Genomic DNA, 21221 nt, shown 5'->3' on the forward strand with positions numbered 1-21221 from the left:
TCAAAACAAAAGCCATATACACACAGACACAAACACACACAGAGGCCTTCCAAGCTCATCCAGCCCTGAAGCAGCAGAGCTCGACAGTATTGTCACTTGCTGGGACAAGGATGGGCATTGGCAGCACTTGGCTCTGTGGGGTCCCAGCCACAGGGACAGAGTCCACATTGCTCTCCCCTGGGGGCGGCAGATGGCTAATTAAAAGGGAAATAACATCCACAACCATCACTCACAACCAGTCAGAAGACGTATGGTTCAGGCAAGACACCAACATGGAAGGCAGCTCAACTGCTGCTTGCCTCAAGCAAAGATACGGATTTCAGCGCCCTGCATATGCATTTGATCAAACCCTTGGCTATTTTAGGATGGGCTTGTCCAACACATAATGACAACTCTGAAATGTCTCGGAAACACAGTGCAGAAAAATGCAGAATGAAAAAAAAATCTAGAGTTTAAAACTCTTGCAGAACAGGAAACCCTTTCCTGTCAACTCTCCCAAGCAGTTGCTAGAAGAACCTAAGAAAAGGAAAATTAATAATTTCTGAAAGATATGGAAATAAATTATAATGCCATAAAGCACTGTTTGTGAACATTTAAATGAGGATTAATAACGTTAGTCTTTATCCTTAATTACTTCACAGGGCATCATGGAAGTCTATTCTTAGGATAATTTTTCAATCTGCAGATGTCAAAGTACTGTAAACAGAAAGCAAGCATTAAAAGTGAAATATGTAATCAGCAGATAAGCATCTAGGGGAATCCCATATGAATCTATTTTCCTTCTTACTTGACATACACAGCTTACTAATGATGCTTGCATAGATATAAATATTGAAGTCCTCTTTCACTCTGAATGAGGAAGACTATATAATAGAGGCAACAATAATTTCAAAAGGTTCAAGAAAAATAATTAGAAAATCAGAGTAAACATGAATACTTGCCAGGGAAAACAAAATATAGGCACTGATGGGGAGAAAAACCTTGGAAAGGCAGTACTAGACCAGTAACTAAGAACAGAGATTAAGCTCTCCGGCCTGCCAACTCACATATGTTATTAGCTTGGGTGTGTGTCACCTGAACAAGCACCACTTAACAATAGAAAGGTACTCTACCTGAATACACATTTAGTTCCACACAATTAATTACAAGGATAAGAAAAGGAGAAAATAAAAAGAAGCCCAGAGAGGAAAAGGAAGACAGGAAATCACAGTGGGACTGACTTAAAAGGTGTTTTATGGAGAGAGGGTACAGCTTAACTAACCAACAACTACAGAGCAGAAGCCAAGCGCAGTAATACTGCGACATAAAGTGTCTCAAGTAGTTCTATATTATAGCAGGTGAGGAACTGGAGATAAAAGAAAGCTACCTCTAAGAAACTAGATGAATTGCCAGAAAAAAATATGGGATACTAAAGCCACCATACAAAACAGGTTCTTTGCCATACAGCCTCCCAAGAGAGTGAATAATCTAGCACTGGAACTTGCATTGGATAGAAGACTAGTAAAGTACAATGGGGAGCACTGCATCTTTATCTCAACAGAGAGAAACTGCCCAACCTCAAATTTCCATTATTCTGTTAAACATTTCCAAATATATATACCAACAAAAGGCTTCAGAAGGAGCACAGGACATTTAATTAATGCTGCCCATCCTTCCTGTGTACATGTACAATTTCTAAAAGCCATCCTGTAGTTGCTGAACCCCTAACACAAACCTCTCACATGGATCCAAGAACATTCATCTGCAAATGGTCACAGCAGACATTTAATGCCTGATGCCTATAGAGAGAGCCAAGAATTTTGCACCTTCCTGAACATGACTCTGCAGTAGATAAATGCTGTTACAGCTCATGGCAATGCCAGCCACAGCTAATTATAACTTTATTGAGATGTTTTGGCAAGAGTCAAAGGCATTCAAGCAAACAACTTGTGATGGGGTTATCTGTCACTGATAATGCATGACTTTGACAAATAGTTTAAATACTCCACTTCCTTCCTCTATCTCATCCATAACATCAAGCTTTTGAGGGATATCTGGGGAAGAAGGAGGAATGGCATGCTAGCATCTCTTGAAGGGAACTATAAATATGCAAAGTGTTATTACTTTTAACACAATGGCAGAATTTCTTAGGTCCTGTAAAATAGATTTTTTTCCTCCAAAGCAATATTTGATGTCCGTATCAGCTATGAAAAAATGTCAAGATATTTATGGGCCTCCACTGGATGTTATTCTCATACATACCTAAGCTAGTTACTTTCTACATAGTACTTACTGGATGTAGTGAATAGAAACATGATTTAGTTACTAACAAATTTCTCATTTAATCATTGCAGTTAACACAAAAATTACTCTCTTGTCCTCATGATCACTTTCTTTAAATTCCTACCAGGAAACCCTCAGCAAAGAATGTCACATCTTCCACTCTTCTCAGAGCACTTGTTTGATGTTACCATACAAAGTACAATTAAAAAGATTTAAAAAAAAAAAACAAAACAGCCCAAAAAAACAACAAAAAACAGAAGTGGTTTGTATTGCTAAACAGACTCGAGACTCTCTTGACAAAGACAGTACTTTCAAGGAAAGACGTAGAAAGAAAAGAGATGGACAGGAAGCAAGAGACAAAGAAAGGAGACCTCAAAAGGAAAACGAGTAGACACTTTTCAGTTTTAAACATGGCCAAATGAGAATCAAACAGTGGGCTGCTGTTAACATGGGCAACGTTAAGGTTTACAACAGAGATTTTCTAGTAAACAACGCCAAAGAGGAACGAAGGTTGCACTATCGACTGTTATTGGAGTTCATGTAACATGCCCATCACTGAAGTATCTGACAGCAATGGCTCTAGGCCAGCAGCTCACAAGTTCTTTAACCACAAGATCCCTATCAGTCCTTTCACGCACTAATGAGCGTATCAAGCCCATCGCTTTTCAACCGAAAACACCACATAACGTGTCCCACAGCACCGAAGGGGCTCCAGCGGGTCTCACGGGCCAGGCCCGGGGACCGAGGGGCTGCGAGCCGGGGGCAGCTGCGGCACAAGCGGCGGGGCAGCGGCACGACGGGGGCAGGTTTTAACAGGGGGTTACGAAACTGGTGACAAGTTTGGGCGGCCGGCCCCGAGGGGCACTCGGAGAACTGCGGGGAGGCGGCGGGAGCGGACGCTCCGGGCCGGGGCCGCCACGTCCCGCCCCTCGCCCGGCGGCGGCCGCCCCCAGGGGCAGGGAAACAGCCCCGGCGGCCGCTCCCTCCCGGGGAAAGGAACAAGCCATGGCAGCGCCCAGGGTGGCCGCGCTCCTCCGGCTGCCCAGGTACGCAGGATACCGAGGGGGAGCGGCCGGCGGAGCCGGGGGCGGGGGGGGGTGGAAGGTCGCGGGTGTTACCTGCAGCTCCGCCCGCTCCGCCTCCCACTCGGCGCGCTCCGCCTCGAAGCGGCCCCACTCGTGCTGCAGGAAATGCAGGATGCCCGGCACGCTGTACTGAGCCCGAGACGCCGACAACGGTGCGGCGGCTCCGGAGGCTGCGACCCCCCCCGCCGCCGCCGCCTCCTCCCGCTACCGCCGCGGCGGCCGCCGCTGCCGCCGCCTCGCCCGGCTCGAGCCCCGGTCCGCCCGCCGGCGGCGGCAGCAGCAGCGCGTTGTTGTTGTTGTTGTTGCTGAAGAAGACGCCGGGCCCTGCTTGCTCGTCCATGGCCGGGCCGGGTCCGCCTGGCTCCTGCCGCCGCTCCCGCCGCGGAGGTCCCGGCAGCACCACCAGCAGCAGCAGCAACAACCTGGGCGCGTCCCGCCCGCCGTCACCGCCTGACAGCCACCCCCACCCACCGCTACGGCGGCCCGCCGGGGACAGCTCAAAGAGCGACCCGCCCGCATCTCTCGCGGCATCCTGGGAAATGTAGTTCCGCTGGAGGGCGGGGAGGATTCCCCGATCGCCGCCTTCTCCCCGCACCGCCCTTAATTCGAGGGATGGCGTTCTGGCGGCTGAGCCTCAGCCCCGAGATGGAGACCGGCAGGGCCGCTGGCAGTGCGCCCCCGGGAGCGGTGGGTTGGGCAGGAGTGCGGGAGCAGCGGCAGGGACAGGGCAGCTCCTGCTGCAGCGGGAGCACAGGGCAGTGGGCACCTCCACCTCCGAGCGGGGCCTGAAAGGTTCGGCCACTCCCGCAGCCCACCCCGGCGACACGGGGAGGGCAGGTGTCTCGCAGCAGTCCCACATGCTCAGGTCAGGCCCTGGTCTTTCAGCTCCTTCTTTTCTGCTTTGGCCTTGCTCTGAGCAGTGCTCGGCCTCATACTGCCGAAAGCTGCAAATCCTGCCCAAGGCTGCAGGGGTTTCTTGAACATCGTTTGGAATGCTGGAAGAGAGCAACACAAAAATTTTCAGGAATTGCCACGCTGCCTGTTCCCACACGAGGAAAGGGAAAACAAGATCCTGTGAGGCAGAGGGCGCAAACTGTTGGCAGCACTGCCCTCTCCCCCTCTCCCCAAGGCACAGAGACGAAGTTGGGCTTGCTTTCCATGCCATGTGCAGACCAGCACCAGAGCCTTACTGGAGACACAAACACGCTGCTCCAACAGGCTGTACCACAGGTGTGTGACAGATGGCACATGCCACCAAGGAGCTTTCATGGGGTTCCTGCAGGCCCTGAGAATGGGCCCTGCTTGTGCCACTCGTGTCCTTCGCCATGCCCCGGGCATGCAAGGAGTGCCCCACTGCTTACTCAAGCTGTGTTTCCTGTTTCCTTCTGGCTGCTCCAAACCTGAACTTGCCTGCTTCATAACCCTGCCCTTGGAGTTAGAGCTGTGGCTGGTGGGCGACCTCTTTGGGAAAGACAACTAAAGAAGCTTCCAGAGAGCAGAGGGCAACTGAAGGGAAAGCACTGAAGAGGGAGTGTGCTACTGGAGTAGAACAAGGCTCACCCAAAAAGGAAGGAAACAGCAGAGAGAGATGAAAGATGTGAAAGGGAAACGGAGCACATTTAAAAAGCGTTTGACAAAGAAAAACAACAAAAGGAGAGTGACAAACAATAAGCACTACGGACATTTCAAGTTACTTCAGGTTTTTTTTAATCAAATGAAATTTGATGCCAAAATATTATGTAAAACCACATGGTTATACCTTTAGTATCAGGAGTAAGCAGAGAAGCAAATGAGGACTAAACCGGGGAAGGATGTATACAAATGAGAGTTGTGCATGTTGTAGACAGCCACACAATATACAAAGAAAAACCTCTCCCTTCTCTATCCCTCTACATCTATCTAGTACCATTTTCCCTTCTGCTAACTTATTTCTCTTTTTCTACTGACTTTTAGTTATGCTTGATTGCTACACTTCCCTCCCCCCCTCTCCTTTTCTGAGTTTTCAGACATCTTGTCAACTAGAGTCTAACCAAAACTTAAAAGTGCTCAGATAAAAAGGTAAACAAAACCTGATTACAGACAAAATCATTCCAAGAAGTCATTTTTACTAGACTATCTGGTGGGGAGGAAGAAATCTAAAACAGGTTATAAACTTGTTTTCTTAGTTTTACTTGCAAAATGTTTGTGTTCAATTTTGTACTGAAAGAGTTTCCATAATACTTTCTCTCAAATGTTAAACAGATTTAGAACTTCTTCTAAGCAATACAGCTTTGTAATCAATTTAATCAATTTAATTCCCACTACTCATACTAAGATGAAAAAAGTAGTGAAACTACTTTCCTCCTCATGTACAGCATATTGTTTTTACTTCCACATATATCTTTACTCCTACAGAACAATGGAACAAGACTTAGAAGTTAACAGCTTTATGTAAAAAATTTGAGAGATTAAAGGATGCACCACTTGTTGTGTCATCACTTTAGTATTAAAATGTTCACTGTGAAGTAAAAGCTTTTCTGATTTTATGTTAAATATTTTGCACACAGCAAATGCAATAGGGCAGAAGAGCATTGTCTTGACCATTTTGCATAGGTACTCAAAGGGATATTAGATAAGGTCTTACAGGAAAATAGAAAGCCCAGAGGCAAGTGACTATGCAAAAATAGCGATCTAAAAATATCTCAACCAGCTATGAATCATGCTCAATTCTATTTACTATCCCTTTGTTATATTTGAGGTTGATGCATCTGAAATACCCAGTTTTTACAGAGTATCCAGAAAAACATCAGAGATGAAACTCAACAGGCCTAGCTGAGGCCTCTAGTTACGCAGCTTCTCTCTATAAAGCAAAACGTATAGAAAGATCCCTATAGAAGCCCATAAATTCAACAGCTGTGTCAAAAAAATCACGTAAGTCAGTCTTGTATACACAAGAAAATACATGGTTCCGCACTTCTGCCAATAGGAAGGGTGAGGCCTGGCAGCAGACAGACATTGGGAATCACAGCACTTGAGCTCTAAGCTCCAAAATCTGCAGACCAGACTCACCCAGATGCAAGGGGAGTCACGTGCTTTTCAAAAAAGAAAAGCCTGGTAGGGGAAGGAAAAACCGGAGGAGCCTGACTCTCACTGGTGTTCTGCCCCCTGAGTCAGTAGAGGTTCAAAGGACTCCAGTAATTCTGCTTGCAAACTTTATCAAGGATTACAGGTATGATATATTCACTGAGACTAAAATCTTGCAGCAAGGTCAAATATGAGTCTGGACAAAGGGCAGAGCACTGACTCATCACATACTCAACCAGTGGCTGGCAGAACAGGAAGACTGTAAACACAGAGCACCTTACAAGGGCCAAAATCTACACCTACAAAAATGCAGATAGCAGGCAGTTCTCTTTATAAACTCAATTTCCAATGCATTCCCTTAAAATTTATCTCAGAAGAGATAGGGGATTAGATTCTTTGCATCCTTTATTCATTTTCAAGCATGGAAACTAATTTGAAAGCAATATACACCACATAAATAAGGACAACTCATTAAGACAGCATGCTTGATCATTCACCTTGAGAAAGGCTGAAAATTTTCAACTCTTTTGTTGTGTGTTTTTTTCATGCAAGCTGAAATGATCTACAAAGTCTGACAATCTCCTTCCTTACTTTGTTTTTAAAAGGAAAAAATGCATACTTCTACGCTTGAAATTCCCCATGGTACAGGGTAAGTACTTCATAACAGTTTTTCTTCTTCCCTCCGTCCCCACTGTGCTAGTGTGTTGGCACAATGGTAGGATAACAATCATCAGATTTCAAAAACCAGTGGAGGGTTTGGGGGAGCTTTTAAAAATAAATAAAAGTATTTAGTTATAGAATAATCTTTTTGTGGATAATTTATAACACAAATTCATAAATATGATCACAATTTCCTAAAAATCTATACAAATACAAGTAACACCACTTCCCTTGTAATGCATGGATTTCAAGTAATTACACGAAGCTCCATTAGACAGCCTTTCACATACAAATTACACAAAATTAGACATGTATGCAGGGATAATGTAATGCTTCTGACTACTTAATGGTCCAAAAATAATAAAAGCAATTCAAAAAAAGCTAGTTTTCAGTTTAATTGTTGGGGTGGAATGTACTGTGGGTGGTGGTTGCCTAGCAGCTGCTTTTGCTTTGCTGGCCTGACTTGCTCGGACTGCAGTTTCTAGACGTGTTTTTAATTCAGGAGCAGCTCCCATTACTGTCTTGAAAGCACGTGGGTAAAGTGGACCAATGTGCATTAGATTCTGAAGTGCAAACTCGTGAAGATCCTTAGATGCTGCAGATGCAGAAGCGAAGGCATTTTCATTCAGTAAATAGGAGATCAGGGTGGGAACGAGAAGGGCAAGCAACTGTACTCCTAAAAGTGAAAGAAAAAAAATTGCCATGTCAGAGAATAAAACAAAATAAAAATAATTTTATCAGTTATTAGACTGATAAGGGTAATCTTGTTTTCAAAACTGACAATAAAACACTGTAATTAAAAAATTATCAAATAAAATCCAACTTAAATGCAGATGGCTTCCTGTCCTTTCATCACTCAAATCTTTCTTACCAGAATTGTGTTTCAGACTTCTATTATTGTTCATTACAGTTGTGTTGATCCTGAGACTTATTTAAAGATGCTTTTGCACCATCTGATTGCAGATCATTGATAAAGATTGTAAGATGTAGAGTGCCTACCATATTCAAAGGTTTCAAAACACTTTTCCGGAAGACAGAAACGTTATTCAATCGAATCTGAGTATCAGCCTCCCCAGTGAGCATAAAGTGAACCGCTATTAGTATGCAAATGTTCACAATAAAGTCAGGGACAGTTTTCTGCTGTTATATTATATTATATTAATCTGGAAGATTCTAATACAAAAACTAGCACCGCAGGTATACTTGGCCTAGCATGACCTAACAAGGCCACAGTTCAAAATGGGAAAGGGATCAAAAGGGTTGACCTTGAGAACAAAAAAGGCAGCTGAACTTAAACAATAAGGTAAATTTTTGTATCTAGAAAGGCTACAAGTATGCCTTCGAAATGTGTAATAGGCTAATTGTACATTTTAAGCTCAAAGAACTTAAACATTAATGGTAACTAATTTATCTAAAATTTTGTAGATTATTTTCCCCTAAAGGTTTTGACTAATTCATACTCAATGGGGTGATTGTCTCCAGACAGCAAAAATCAGATGTTCTGTTTCCTCATTTGCTTCAGTTTCTCTCTCATTTTAAATGTCTTTCAAATATCTGTGCCCAAAGCAGAATGTGGCTCAACAAATTTAGTATTTTATCATCAACAAAAAGAAATACCAACAAAGAGTACGCTGGGGGAAAAATAAACAAACCACAAAAACCAAGCAAAAGAAAAACCCCACAAAAAACTAACAGTAATATTTTTACAAGGAACTTTATCAGCATTTGAAGTCAAATATCTGCAGAGTAAGTCTTCAGAACGCATATTGTTCCAGTTAGAGAATAACTAACTTAAATTATAAATAGTGTATTCTATCTACTGAAGCAAACAGGAGGCTTCATTTACAATCAAGATACTCTGACCAGTACTGTTCAACTTTTTGGGTTTTTTAGATAAACTTTGTTGAGCTGGGAGAAGCAATCTGATAGAAGTCCACTAAAATAACTAGAAGTTAACAATGAGAAAAAGTAAACTTAAACAGTGTGAACTACTCATTTCCAAACAGAATAAAACATCACTAATTACTGCAGTTCATGTTTAGAATTTTTTTCCTGCAATCACCAGAAATGCAAAAGTTGCAGCATATCATACTGTATGTGCTATACAAGTTCATGTATACAAAAGTTCTAGTACTGTAATTACAAAAGCATGTTGCACACACGTTCCGTTTGTAACTATGCCATCAAGTTCCTAACTGCAATTTTCTGATGTTCAATATTCTATTTTAGCATTACACATTTCTCTAGAAAACATAAATACTTACTGTTCTGCTCCTCACCAAGGGCGACCAATGTTTCAAGGACTTTAATTCCTTCTTGGACTGCTAAAAGCTCCAGGTTGTTGTTTGGGCGGCTCCTTTCCACAGCTTTCAACTTCTCAACCATGATAGGGGCCAATGAATGAATATACGGAGTTGACAGGGCACGATTGGTGTGTTGGAACACAGAAAGCAGAAGCTGGTAACACTTGGCTTGAACCTAATCAAATCAAAGATAAATACACTGTCCTCAAAGTTATTTGTTAACTCACAGAATTCTGTTATCTATAATAATAATAATTTTTAAAAAAGACTACTAAAGGGGACAGAAACATACTGAATAAGAGGAAAGCAGCAACGCAGCCCATCTGCTAAAACAGTATTAGCCCAGCTTTCAATAAAAGGAAGGCCAATTAGAAAGAACATGCAGGTACTAAAAGGCAGTAATAATATAAACTCAGAGAAAATAAAGGCATAGTTAATGTCATACAAGTCAGTTACACTGGTTCACAGTGAACTATATCTTTAAGTCTCAGAATCACCAGTTCTAATAGTAGATGAATCTTCAAAATCATGATATTCTATTCCAATCCCAGAAGGGTAACACAGGCCATAAAAATGACTCAGATCAAAGTGATCTTATTGCTCTAACTCAAACAAAGGCTGTAGCCAAAAGTGTCAGGCCCGTCCATCCTTCCTTCTCATTCCCCATCTTGTGCTGGTAGCAGCATAGGAGTATACATGTAGCCATACTGTGAGCTGGATCACAGAATGCTCTCCTTGTCTTCCTTCCATTTTTCTTTTTCCCTCCTCCCTCTCTGTGGAAAGGAAGACTATTAATGCCAAGGTTTGGGAAAATAACTCACTGATGATCTTGTTCAGATGAACTTATGAATACTTTTTTTTGGGTGTACAATGATCTTCCTTCAAAATCTCACACAAATAACCCAGAACTTTGGAAAAGTAAAACCCCACGCCAAATAAGAGGATAAAACATTGCACATGTTTTCAAACTGCACTAAAGTCTGAACAGGATGAGTTATTGAGCACATGCTGAACAGAAATGTTCTAGAGGAAGTACTACTGGGCACAGTGATCTCTTAGAAGATCCGAGGGTCAGTGAAAACACAGATATATACATAAAACTATTGAATAAAAATCACAGATAATAAAAACTAATGGTAAGAAAATAGAAGTTATGCAGCTCAGGTCACTAGTACACAGCTGCAGGTGTTCCATACAATTCAAATTTAAGGTCAGAAGTAATAATACTTATTCTAATATCATTTGTATGGTAGCTCTAACAGAGCTCCACAGAAGAACATTTTCCCTTAGCATCGTACTCAGCATCATCTTCGACCTGTTTCAAAAAATTTTTCCTCCATACCACTCCTAATAATTCCCTTCCCTTTCTGTCTGTGTTGTTTAAACTTCATTTCTTATTAGCTTGTTATCGTGCTAAAGATTATTAGCCTTTGAAATAAAGAGTAGAAGTATTTTCTTAACTGCATACATATTTCAAATGCATTTTATGACTGCATCTGACAGAAGAATTTCATCCAAGTTTATTTTCTTCCATCTCTGTAGTACAAAACTTTTGACTATTCTGCATTCACGGAAATCTACAAAAACTCCTGTGAGGTAAAATCAGGGCTTCTTCAAAGCATATAAGGTACACTCCCATGTAAAACTTGCCCATTATCATTGAGACACTTGGGTCTTCTCAACTGAGTTATCTGATTGGAACAAAATGGGATTGAGCTTACCAGACTTCTGGTTATTATTATACATGATATTGAACCTTTTCAGACTTTTGCAGTTGGCAATACTTTCAAAACTACTCCTGTATTTCTTATGAGGCAGCAATAGTTCTTTAGAAGAGTTTTTTTTTCCTTAATCAGTTCAAGGCTTTTAGTACAGCCAGTACCATGCTTTTATTACCAACGGGTGTCCAGTTATTGACACAATGAGTATTATAAATTTAAAAACCTAGAACGAACACACAAAAAGTATCACAGAGTATATGTACTGCACATTAGTGAGAGGAGAGTGAACACAGATTGGCTGCTGTCCAAGTTTTCTCTGTGAGTTACAAAAATAGTGTTAAGTTCCAGCTGACGGGCAGCTTTCCAGCAGGGTGGTGGGCAAAAATGTACTTCTCTCACAGTTCATGTGTTTATACAGACTGGAGAGAGATCATGACATAAAAGTTTCTGCTTAATATAACTGACATTTCCATTCATGCACTAAAATTTTAAGTAGCTTTCCATCCAAAGTAAGGCTTCAAAACAAACTGAATTTTATGTTCATGCTGGAAAACACCTGCCCTGCTGCAGAGAAGAATTATCAGTCTGAACAGGATTTTACATGCCTCACTGTGACCCTAAACGTATCCGCATTTTTTGCCTGTTTTTTTTCTCAGGAATCTCTGCAGTGGTTGATTGTGGAAACACTACAGATTTTTCTCTTTAGCTCCCACCTGCAGACTTGTCTGATGCATACATGGCTGGAAAAGTTAAGCTTAACTATCCATACAGTGCATTAGCTTGCTTGAACAAAGTCAGTCTACAACTTTTTAACTTTCCTATTTAATGAGAAAATAATTCAGAAGGTAATTCATAAAGACAAGCTGAAGGGTAGAAGTGAAATCAGGAGACAAATGATTCAAAATCTGTAGATGCTCTGATGGCAACTACAAAATTATATTTTTGCTCTTAAACTGAGTTTTCTATGAACATGTAAAGTAAGTACAGGTTTTGCACAAACAAATATGAAATTGATCAAAAATGTGGGCTGTAATTTTATTCACAGAAAAACGGTTAATTTGTATTATAAAAGATCAGCATAATGTCGAGATGTCACTGCTCTCTGGTAAACAACCTTTTCATTTGAAAAAATTTCACATACCAAAGATTGGTTTTGTCTTTTAAAAAGCTCCGAGTCAAGAATCTGGCACCAGGCTATGAACACACTTTATCTAGAAGCACTTAGCTTGGGTTATTTTGCTCATGAATTTCAATAAGGTACGGTTGAAAATTCTAATTATTTTGACACGCAGTATCTGTCCCTGAAGTAAAGGCATCATTCAGGAAATGTGTTAAATATATGACAATTAGTTTTTGTTGTCTATATATCATTCACAATCCCATAACATGATCTTACCCAAGGATCACAGGAATTTAATGCACTTCTAAATCTGTTCATACATCCATTTTGTAAAGACTGCACTCCAATTATTTCAGTGCTTGCTGACCAAAGGAAGAGAGCAATAGCTGTAAGTATGCTTACTTCATCAAGAATAGGTTTAGAGGCTTCTGAAAGACAAAATCAAACATGCTGTTAGCTTATTCCAAAAGACTTTAGAATTTACCTAATAAAAGACAGTGAACACAGATAAACTCAAAAAGGAAATATATGTACTTGAAATTATTTGCAACTACACACGCATTTAATTATTACAAAAGCACTTTGTCATTATTGATTGTGACTGACAAAAAGCTGAGCAACTCTATTCTAATAGTTGTTTTAATAAAAGAAGTCAAACTTTCTGAAACTTAAGTATTAAGGAAAACATCATCACCCACACTTTCTTGGACCGAGTCATATTTTTTGTTTTCAATGTGTAAACAAGAGAGAAAAAAAGTCTATTTTTTTAGATTTTTTCTCCATTAAAGATTTACCTCATTTTAGTTTTATTATCCAGCTGATACAGTAGAGTAAGGAACTGATATCCAGTATGGCAACAACTTTTACTTAACGTGAGGTTTCACGGAACAGACTAGTTGATCTGACAGCCACCTGTCACCAATAGGAACAGTCCTACTTTAACATTTCTTCCTTTTCAAATAGCCTGTATTTGCCATTGTCTTTTTTTTTTCTGTGCACAAGCTCTGTCTTCACAGATCTAATTTATGAATTTACAACAGGAACAAAAAAATGTATATTTTTATATAAACTATTATAATATATATAAAAAACACTGTTCTGCTGATTTGGTTGGCCAGATTGGTTCTGTTCTCCTCTGAGAGGCACAGAGAAACAGCATGTATAAAGTCAGCAAAAAAGAAAAACAGCATGACTGCCCTTTATAGATGTCAGCCAGTCACTCAATTGGCTTAACCATGATGTGAAACTTCACTTCAAAAAACTACTCCAAGCATTTTAAGCATTATTTAAATTTAAGCTTGTTTAAATTTTATTGAATGATGAGACTTGAAATTGTATGCAGTAGACTTTGCTTAGATTTTTGTATGTGTGATCTATCCCACTTCACAGAAAACTGGAAAGGAAAATGAAAACATACACTCTTGCAAGGAACCAAGAAAGATTTCTGAAGTCTGCAAAAAGGCCTAAAGCCAGTAATGTTTCTAGAAAGAGGGACTGGGGAATCTTTACAGTAACAAAAGGCTGGAAGACAAGAGCTGATGTGATAAATCAAATTAGAAGTTTGGCTTGGTTAACACAAATCTAGTGATCCTCCCCCTTCGGACATTTCAGAATCATTTCCAATTACCTACTCGCTTCCCATTTCTCACATGAGCAGCTCCATTCAAGTTCTTCGCTCTCTACAAATGGCTCCTTGGCAATGTAATGGGATGTTTTTTTCCCTGAACTACTATTATGCAAATGGTAAATCTTCGTGTCTCTCTTTTGCTAACTATGCAGATGAGACTGTACATCTTTTTTACTTTTTGAAGGGCAAGGCAAAGCATCTATGTGAACCAAGAGAAGTAGTCCGCAGTTCTCTGAAGAGACACAGTATCCATCCTGCTGGTGAGTAACAGGGTTTTTTTTGGAAGGGGTAGGATTTCTTTCTCGCCACTGAAAGCTTGTAACAGTATTGTGAGTATCCTACTCAGTCTGAACCTTGCCACAATTATCTGTTGCTGTCTTCACACTCCATTCACTTTAACACTTACTGTCATTAAAGACTATTTGAATTGTGCAAGTGCAAAACCTGAGAAAGGCAGGGCTGCAAGATGAGTTGCAAAAGAGAAAAGTTCTAACAGGAGGTTATGATCAACACTGTCAAAGAAAACAGACCAAACAAGGACAAATCTGGGATGGGAACTCTTCAGATGCAACTGTATTCTATTAAAGCCAATGTTGTGCTTTTCTTCAACACAATCTATTTAGCAACTGATAAGTTATGCTCTGTGCACTTAGGTCTTACATAAAATTATAGGCAGATACCATACTTGCCTTTTCATTACAGCAAAACCCAGTTCTCTTAAATTTTAACTCCGCTGCAATGAGAAACTACTTACCAGGTTGAGAGTCTTCCAAGATAGATGCCAGAGTGCTACGGATAAGACCTGTCCATTGTTTCTGAGTTTCATCAGTCTTGACTGTTGGAAGAGTAACAATAGTTTTTATCCCTTGAAGGGCTGCACTGACTGGAGGTGGGACCTGGTTATCTGCCGATTTTACTGCTGTTTCTTTCAATACTCTCGTTATCAGAAATAGGATAGTGGGTAAGATTGTCATACACCCTAAAAAAAAGAAAAAAAAAGATAAAATAGAATTTCTGAAGTGTGGTAGATAACCTCTTTGGCTTTCCCAATATGCATATATATGGTTGGAAACAAAGGACACGCCAAGATAAACTGCAATTCAGGTAACAAGTGACACATGCCATTCAACATTTTATCACCAAATTAATTCATCAGTACAACTGAAGTGTTATCTTAATACAAGTCATACAAGCCAACGCTTGAAATGCTGATGTCAACTCAGGAATGATGATTCAGCTATTAAAGCTTTGTCCTACAGGGCATGTGATACATGGTATGTCATCCAGATTGTTTGCATGATCTGCATATCACTAGGGTTCTTTAAACAACAAGAGTAAGAGGCCTGGAAACAGGTATCCAAAGCAAGTCATAGCACCTTCCAAGGAAGATGGTGTGTAGTAAAAGCCCCAGAGCAAAGTAAGGAAGATATCTGAGTGTCTCACATCCTGGGCAGAAGCTCTAGGAGTTTCAAGAACACATGTAGACTTCAAGCCCCTGCAGGATTGAAAGAAGGGTGCTATTGGGTTAAGGCACACAATATCAATCTGCAGGTTACTTGAGACAGTCAAGTCTCTTTCTGTATCTTTTCTATATCTCATTTTCCCACATCTGTGGAAACATAAATCCTGTCATGTTCCTAGTTCTGGGAATCTCTAAGAATAAATACATTAAGTAGAACAATTATGACAGGAAGGGACTGCTGGAGGTCATCTAGTTTAACTCCCGCTATCAAAGCAGCAGTTCTTGAAGATCAGATTGCCCAGGATCTTGTCCAATGAAGACTACAAGATGCTCATATTTGAAAGAAAGAGGAAGACAAAAAACTACTCGAACACAGGAAGTGATGAGTTCTTTTTGTTTAGTTTCCCTTACATCCAAAGGCTCAATTAACACAAATGTTTGTGCATGTGCTATCTCCACTTCCCTACAGCTATCAGCTGGCTACATCTTCTGAATGAGAAGAAAACCCAGACTCTATCAGTCTCTGTAGACTAATAGTAGTTTCTGAGCTATTTTTAGTGGCCACTTGTTAAATGCTGGGAGGCACACCTTCACTTCAGACACCACAGAAGTATTACTGTTATTCTTTTAGTGCACCCTTCTCCCTGTTGCCCTCTACTCAAAAAAAAAAAAAAAGAAAAAGGAAAAAGAACTAGGAATCAAATAAAAACAGTGCAGGATTCCAGATCAACTCAAAATCTACTGTTCCTTAAAGAATTGCAAGACATAAACTGTCTGTTTGAAGACAGGCCATACTGTCTTTTGAGTATGACTTTGTGCAAATACACTATTTACATCAGTGTGTGAAACTTCACAAAGGTCCTTAAGACAACACTTAAAGCAATTTGTTCTCTGAAAAGCGAAACTCAAAGACTGCAGCTTCCCATGCAACTATGTCCTTTACCCCTGAACTTCACTCAATGCAATTACCCTTGTTTACACATATCCTTTGTGATAGTCTTTTGGGGCAGAAGAAAGCTCCATTTAGGTTAGAGTCACATTTGGAATGACTGACAGCCAAAAGCTGCAAAACCAAGTGTACTGCAGCTGAATTGCGCTGATTTTTTCTCAGTAGGACTCTCTTTTTATACAGATGCTGCTTCATGAACTTTTCAGGAATTTAGGTATCCCCAAGATTCCTGTGTTCTTCTACAATATGATTAAAATTTGCCAAAATGTTTCAAAATCATGAAAAAAGGGAAAATAAACAACAATAAAATCAGAGTTATACAGAGCTAATTTCCTCAGCAAACTTGCAGCATACATGCAAAATTTAAAGTCAAATAATTTCCTTTATGCTGCTCACTTGAAAAGCCTGAATTCTTAATTTAGTTTACAACCTAAACATACTTATCAATAGATGACACTTAAAGCATCTCATTACAATATATTTACAGTTTATTTTTAGCATCATATACTCAAAGCACTCCCACTAGAGTAACCTAGTGGTTACTCACATATTCTGTTACATATATGCTGTTACAATACCTTACCTGCTGGAGAACAGAGAGAAGGCAGGTCAGACAGAATATTAATGGTGGCAGCCACAAGACGAGCACTTTCCTCAGAGAGGTGGGATTTGGCAGCAATGTGACTTGGAGAATCCGACACTTTAGAACTCAAATGGGGCATGTGTCGTACTAGGATAAACATGAGCAATTCCATGGCTGCAAAGACTAGAGATTTTCCAGGCACAAGACCACCACTCTCACCTCCCTCTCCTAAAGCAACACGATTTTCTTTTTCCTCATTATCATCTTCATCTGAAAAAAGAAAGAAATGTATGAGGAGACAGTTAAGGGAGATCCCATAACAAAGATTATGTGAAACTCTTCACAAAAAAGTTAAAAATCAAGAAGAAAAAGTTGCTTTACAATAAGATAGCACAAATACGGCTCATGTCAAACTAAATGTTTTAGTTAGAATGACTTACAGGCATTTAAAATGCTTCAGAAGTATTGTGATTGCAACAATACTTACTAAAAATCCATCCAGAACTAGAAAAAAGAGTATTCTTACACACAATAAAACTGCAGTTAATTATTTCCCTTCTTTTAAAACTGATTATAAAATTAACAGCAATGGCTGCCAAATAAACAGGCGGGACAATATTTTTTTAATTTAATATCTATTAATTATATGTTCCACCCTGACAAAATCTTATTCCAGCCTAAATTGAATATGAAATAAGAGAACAGAAAAGCATTGTAGGATTCTATGTCTGAGTTCATGATTTGAGTGTATTCAGTTCAAAAAGCCTCTCTTTTGATGGCAGCTTGGCCAGCTGCAGTCTTTCCTTCTCCCAGTAAACAGCAACAGAGATTCAGTAAGTCAAAGCTGGCCTGAACTACCCCTATATAGCTCCTATGAATTTAAATGATTGCTACTGTTATCACATTCATCGATTTGAAAAATGCAGCTTACTGGGCTGACAGAAAACAATTCCATTAATTCATATGAAGGAACAGAGCCTGCATTTTCACTTGTGCTGGCTCAAGTGCCAGCAAAATCCTCTCCCTGTTTTTATGTGGAAAATGGGCAAAAGCTATCAGTTGGGGGTTTTTTTATGAACAGTATATTGTGCCAGATTAAGATAGTAATTTTCCATAGTAAGAGAATATTCTTTGGGTTTCAATTCACTTCTTTCAGGTAATAGAAAATATGGCAGACCTAACTTAACCAGGTTGCCACTTGGAAACTAATTTACCTAGCAAAGATGGAAACAGTACATATAACGTGAGATTTTTAAAGAAATGGTAAAGGGATGATTGAAAGGGAGACTCTCTGCTAAAAGGAAGAGGTTACTAAAAGTACCTCAGAAAGTAGCTTTCAGACTGATGCTAGTCTCAGACTCCTGGTTCAGTATTAAATATCTGCAAGCATGGAGATGCCACAACATCCCTGGACATCTGTTCTACTGCTTCACCACTCCCACAGTGACTAATTTTTCTTGTATCCCACTCCCACAGTGACTAATTTTTTCCTTGTATTCCATCTGGATTTCCATTGCTGCAATTTGTGTCCGTTGCCTCTTGTTCTTCTACCATATGCCTTTCAGAAGTCTCTGGATTGGCCTTGTATTTAAATCCCTTTTAAGAAGGGGGATTGCTATTCTATCCCATATTAACCCTCCCTTCTGCAGACTAAACACATTCAGCTCTCTCAGCCTCTCCTCATGGGGTCACATACTTCACCTCCCTAAGCAGCTTAGTGGACCTTCACTGAACTTCCCTCATGTTTGTCAACATGTCTCTTATTCAGAATGAGGAGGAAGGGTGAAAAAAAATAGACACTGCTCCAGATGCATCTTCACAAGCTCAAACTGAAAGGACAACCATACCCTTTAATCTACTGGTCACACTTTTCTAACACAGCCCAGTAACAGACTCTTCAGTATTGCATAGGTTTCGTACTACGGATTGACATACACCACTCACTATCTGGCAAATCTGCTATCCAATCTGTCAGCCTGCCAGCCTACACCAATGCACATTCCATCCCAATGCAGGATTTTGCATTTGTCTTTGCTGAACTTCAGCAGGTTCTCTCTCTGTCCTGCAGTTCAAAATTCCCCTGAAAGGCAGCACTGCCCTCCAGCATATCTACCACTTGCACAATTTCGTATCAACCACAAATTTGCTGAGGCTGAACTCTGTCCTATCATCCAGGTTGTTCATGATGATGTTTAACAGTAGCAGGCCAATACTGATCTCTAAGAAACACCAGTTGCAACCAGCTGCAAGTCAGACTTGAATCTCTGAACTCCACTCAAGCACAGCAGTCCAGTTATTCTCTCACTTTTCAGTCGACACTGCTTCAATTTGACAATGATATTATGAAGTACTTGGTCAAAAGCCTTGCAAAATATCCACCATTCCACATCCAAAGCCAGTTATTTTATCAGAGGGGGATGAGGCATTATTTGTCCTTGGTAAGCCTGTGCTCATTATTTCAAATCACATTTTTCTACTTCATGTACTAAGAAGTGGCTTCCAAAGGAATTTTCTCAACACACACAGCAGGCTTACTGGCAAGATAGTATCCCAAAAATCCACCTTACATCTTTTGTTTTTCATACTTAGCCATAGCATCTGGTTTTTACCATTCTTTGGAAAGCCTTCTGGAGTACCACAGCTTTCCAAAGATGACTGCAACAACCTTAGCATGTCATCAGCCAGCTCCCTCAGATGCATCCCATCTGGTTCCAGGGTATGTCCAGCTTTTTTGTAAGCAGTCCCTAACCTGATGCTTGTCTGCTGCAGGTAGCATTTCTCTCCCCTAAACTTGCTCACTAGACACAGACACAGGAGGACTAAGCAAAGAAGATAATAGTGCCTTGGTTTTTCCCCCACCATGTTTTTTCATTAGATCATTCATTTCAATCCATTCAGCAGCGGGTCCAAATTTCCTTCATCTCTTTGCTGCCAACATATCTATGAAAGTCCTTCTTGCCATACTTGACATTCACCATCATTTAGCTCCAGCTAAGTTGTGGCTTTCCCAATTCCACTCCACCATACCCAAGCAGGAGTCTTCAGGAGTCTTCCTGGGTAGTCTGGCCCCACTTCCACCATTCATATACTTCCTTGTCACATTTGAGTTTGATCAGAAGTTCCTGTTCAGCCAAGTCAGCCTCCTGCCACAATGGTTTTGAATGAGCTTTATTTTGTCATCGAAGATGAACAATCCCTCTTTCCTTTGCCCTTCAGGGAAGCTTACCACAAAAATCTCATCTACAGGCTCCCTGCACAAGCCAAATTCTGCTAAGTCAGTCCAAAGCTTTTGCTCTGCTACTTGCTTTCTTCATTTCCCTCGAGATCATGAGCTCTACTATCACATAGCTGCTACAGCCATAACTACCATTAACCTTCATAACCATTTCTTCTGTATTAGTGAGGAGCAAATCCACTGAGCCTCTCCCTTATTTGGACTGAAAAACCTACGCTTCTCAGTGTTAGCATCCTGCAGTGTCACCCTTCCAGCACACGACTGGATGGCAAAAGTCTCTCTCAAGGCTCCCACAGCTTGACTGGAAGCTTCTTCCAGTTGTTTTAATATGGCTTCACCCACCTTCCCTTCTTGATTAAGCAGCTTGTGGCAAACAAGAAGACAGGTCCTGACTGGTATCACCCTTCACTACTTCTAAGTGGTATCAGTTCTGACCCATCAAAGTGGGTCAGAACTGGCTCCTCCTCTCTTGGCAGATCTCTATAGTGTTCTCCAATTGGATATCTGGAGATAGAGCCTTTTGCTGCTGAAGTCACCATCTTGTAGCTGCCACCGTCATGCAAGCGTCATCCTCCAAGGCCATATTCCAGCATAGCCTACGGCTGCCTTTCCTGAGAAACATGGGACTTCAGCCCTGCACCTGCAGGACCTCTGTGAAGAACATTTCATTCTTCCATTGCCTTTCCAGACATCATACACTCTCCTCACCTTCACATGCAATTCCTTCACATCTCACAGGTGAGACCAATGTCACCTCCGGCCCTAGCTGCACAGACAAGCATCTGGAGGACAGTCACATCAGCACTTTCATCTGAATTTCCAGCCCGGTCAGTAGACGTCTGATGTACCAAGGTGATTATTCCTCAGCCAGCAGACTATGTCTTGTTGTATGTTGTCACTGCCACCATTATGCTGACTCCAGCAGTCTTGTACAGTCTTGAGCAGCACTTCTGGGCTGCATAAGCATGCCTTTCCATGCCAACTGCCTTGCTTCTGTTTGCACACCCTGTTCCCAGAGCTCCTGGTTGCTGACACACCCTGAATGCCCTGAATATCAGTGAAGTAAGAACCCAGGTGCAAGTTTGTTCCACTTCCTAGCAAGATCTTCTGGGCAGGCAACTTTTCATCCTGGTTCCACTAGCAGTTCACTC

The 21221-nt window shown here is 40.8% G+C and overlaps 2 protein-coding genes across 4 annotated transcripts in view; both read right to left on the reverse strand.

Moving 5' to 3' along the window:
- Positions 1–3752, reverse strand: part of STRN (striatin) — a 66703-nt gene extending 62951 nt beyond the window's left edge. Inside the window, 2 exon segments of the mRNA XM_027681607.1 lie at positions 3381–3494; positions 3496–3752. Of these exon segments, the coding sequence (XP_027537408.1) occupies positions 3381–3494; positions 3496–3687 (306 nt within the window). The 5' untranslated portion in view covers positions 3688–3752.
- Positions 3753–6797: 3045 nt separating this feature from the next.
- The window catches only part of HEATR5B (HEAT repeat containing 5B), a 56275-nt gene continuing 41851 nt past the window's right edge, over positions 6798–21221 (reverse strand). For all 3 annotated transcript variants that reach the window (XM_027681601.1, XM_027681600.1, XM_027681599.1), the window contains 5 exons: positions 16836–17105; positions 14596–14820; positions 12491–12642; positions 9335–9548; positions 6798–7746 (listed from right to left, as the gene is read on the reverse strand). In XM_027681601.1, the coding sequence (XP_027537402.1) occupies positions 7442–7746; positions 9335–9548; positions 12491–12642; positions 14596–14820; positions 16836–17105 (1166 nt within the window). In that variant the 3' untranslated portion in view covers positions 6798–7441. The remainder of the gene's footprint in view (positions 7747–9334; positions 9549–12490; positions 12643–14595; positions 14821–16835; positions 17106–21221) is intronic.

This window comes from Neopelma chrysocephalum, unplaced genomic scaffold (assembly GCF_003984885.1).
Source record: "Neopelma chrysocephalum unplaced genomic scaffold, ASM398488v2 Primary Assembly neopelma1_61, whole genome shotgun sequence".
Classification (NCBI taxonomy): domain Eukaryota; kingdom Metazoa; phylum Chordata; class Aves; order Passeriformes; family Pipridae; genus Neopelma; species Neopelma chrysocephalum.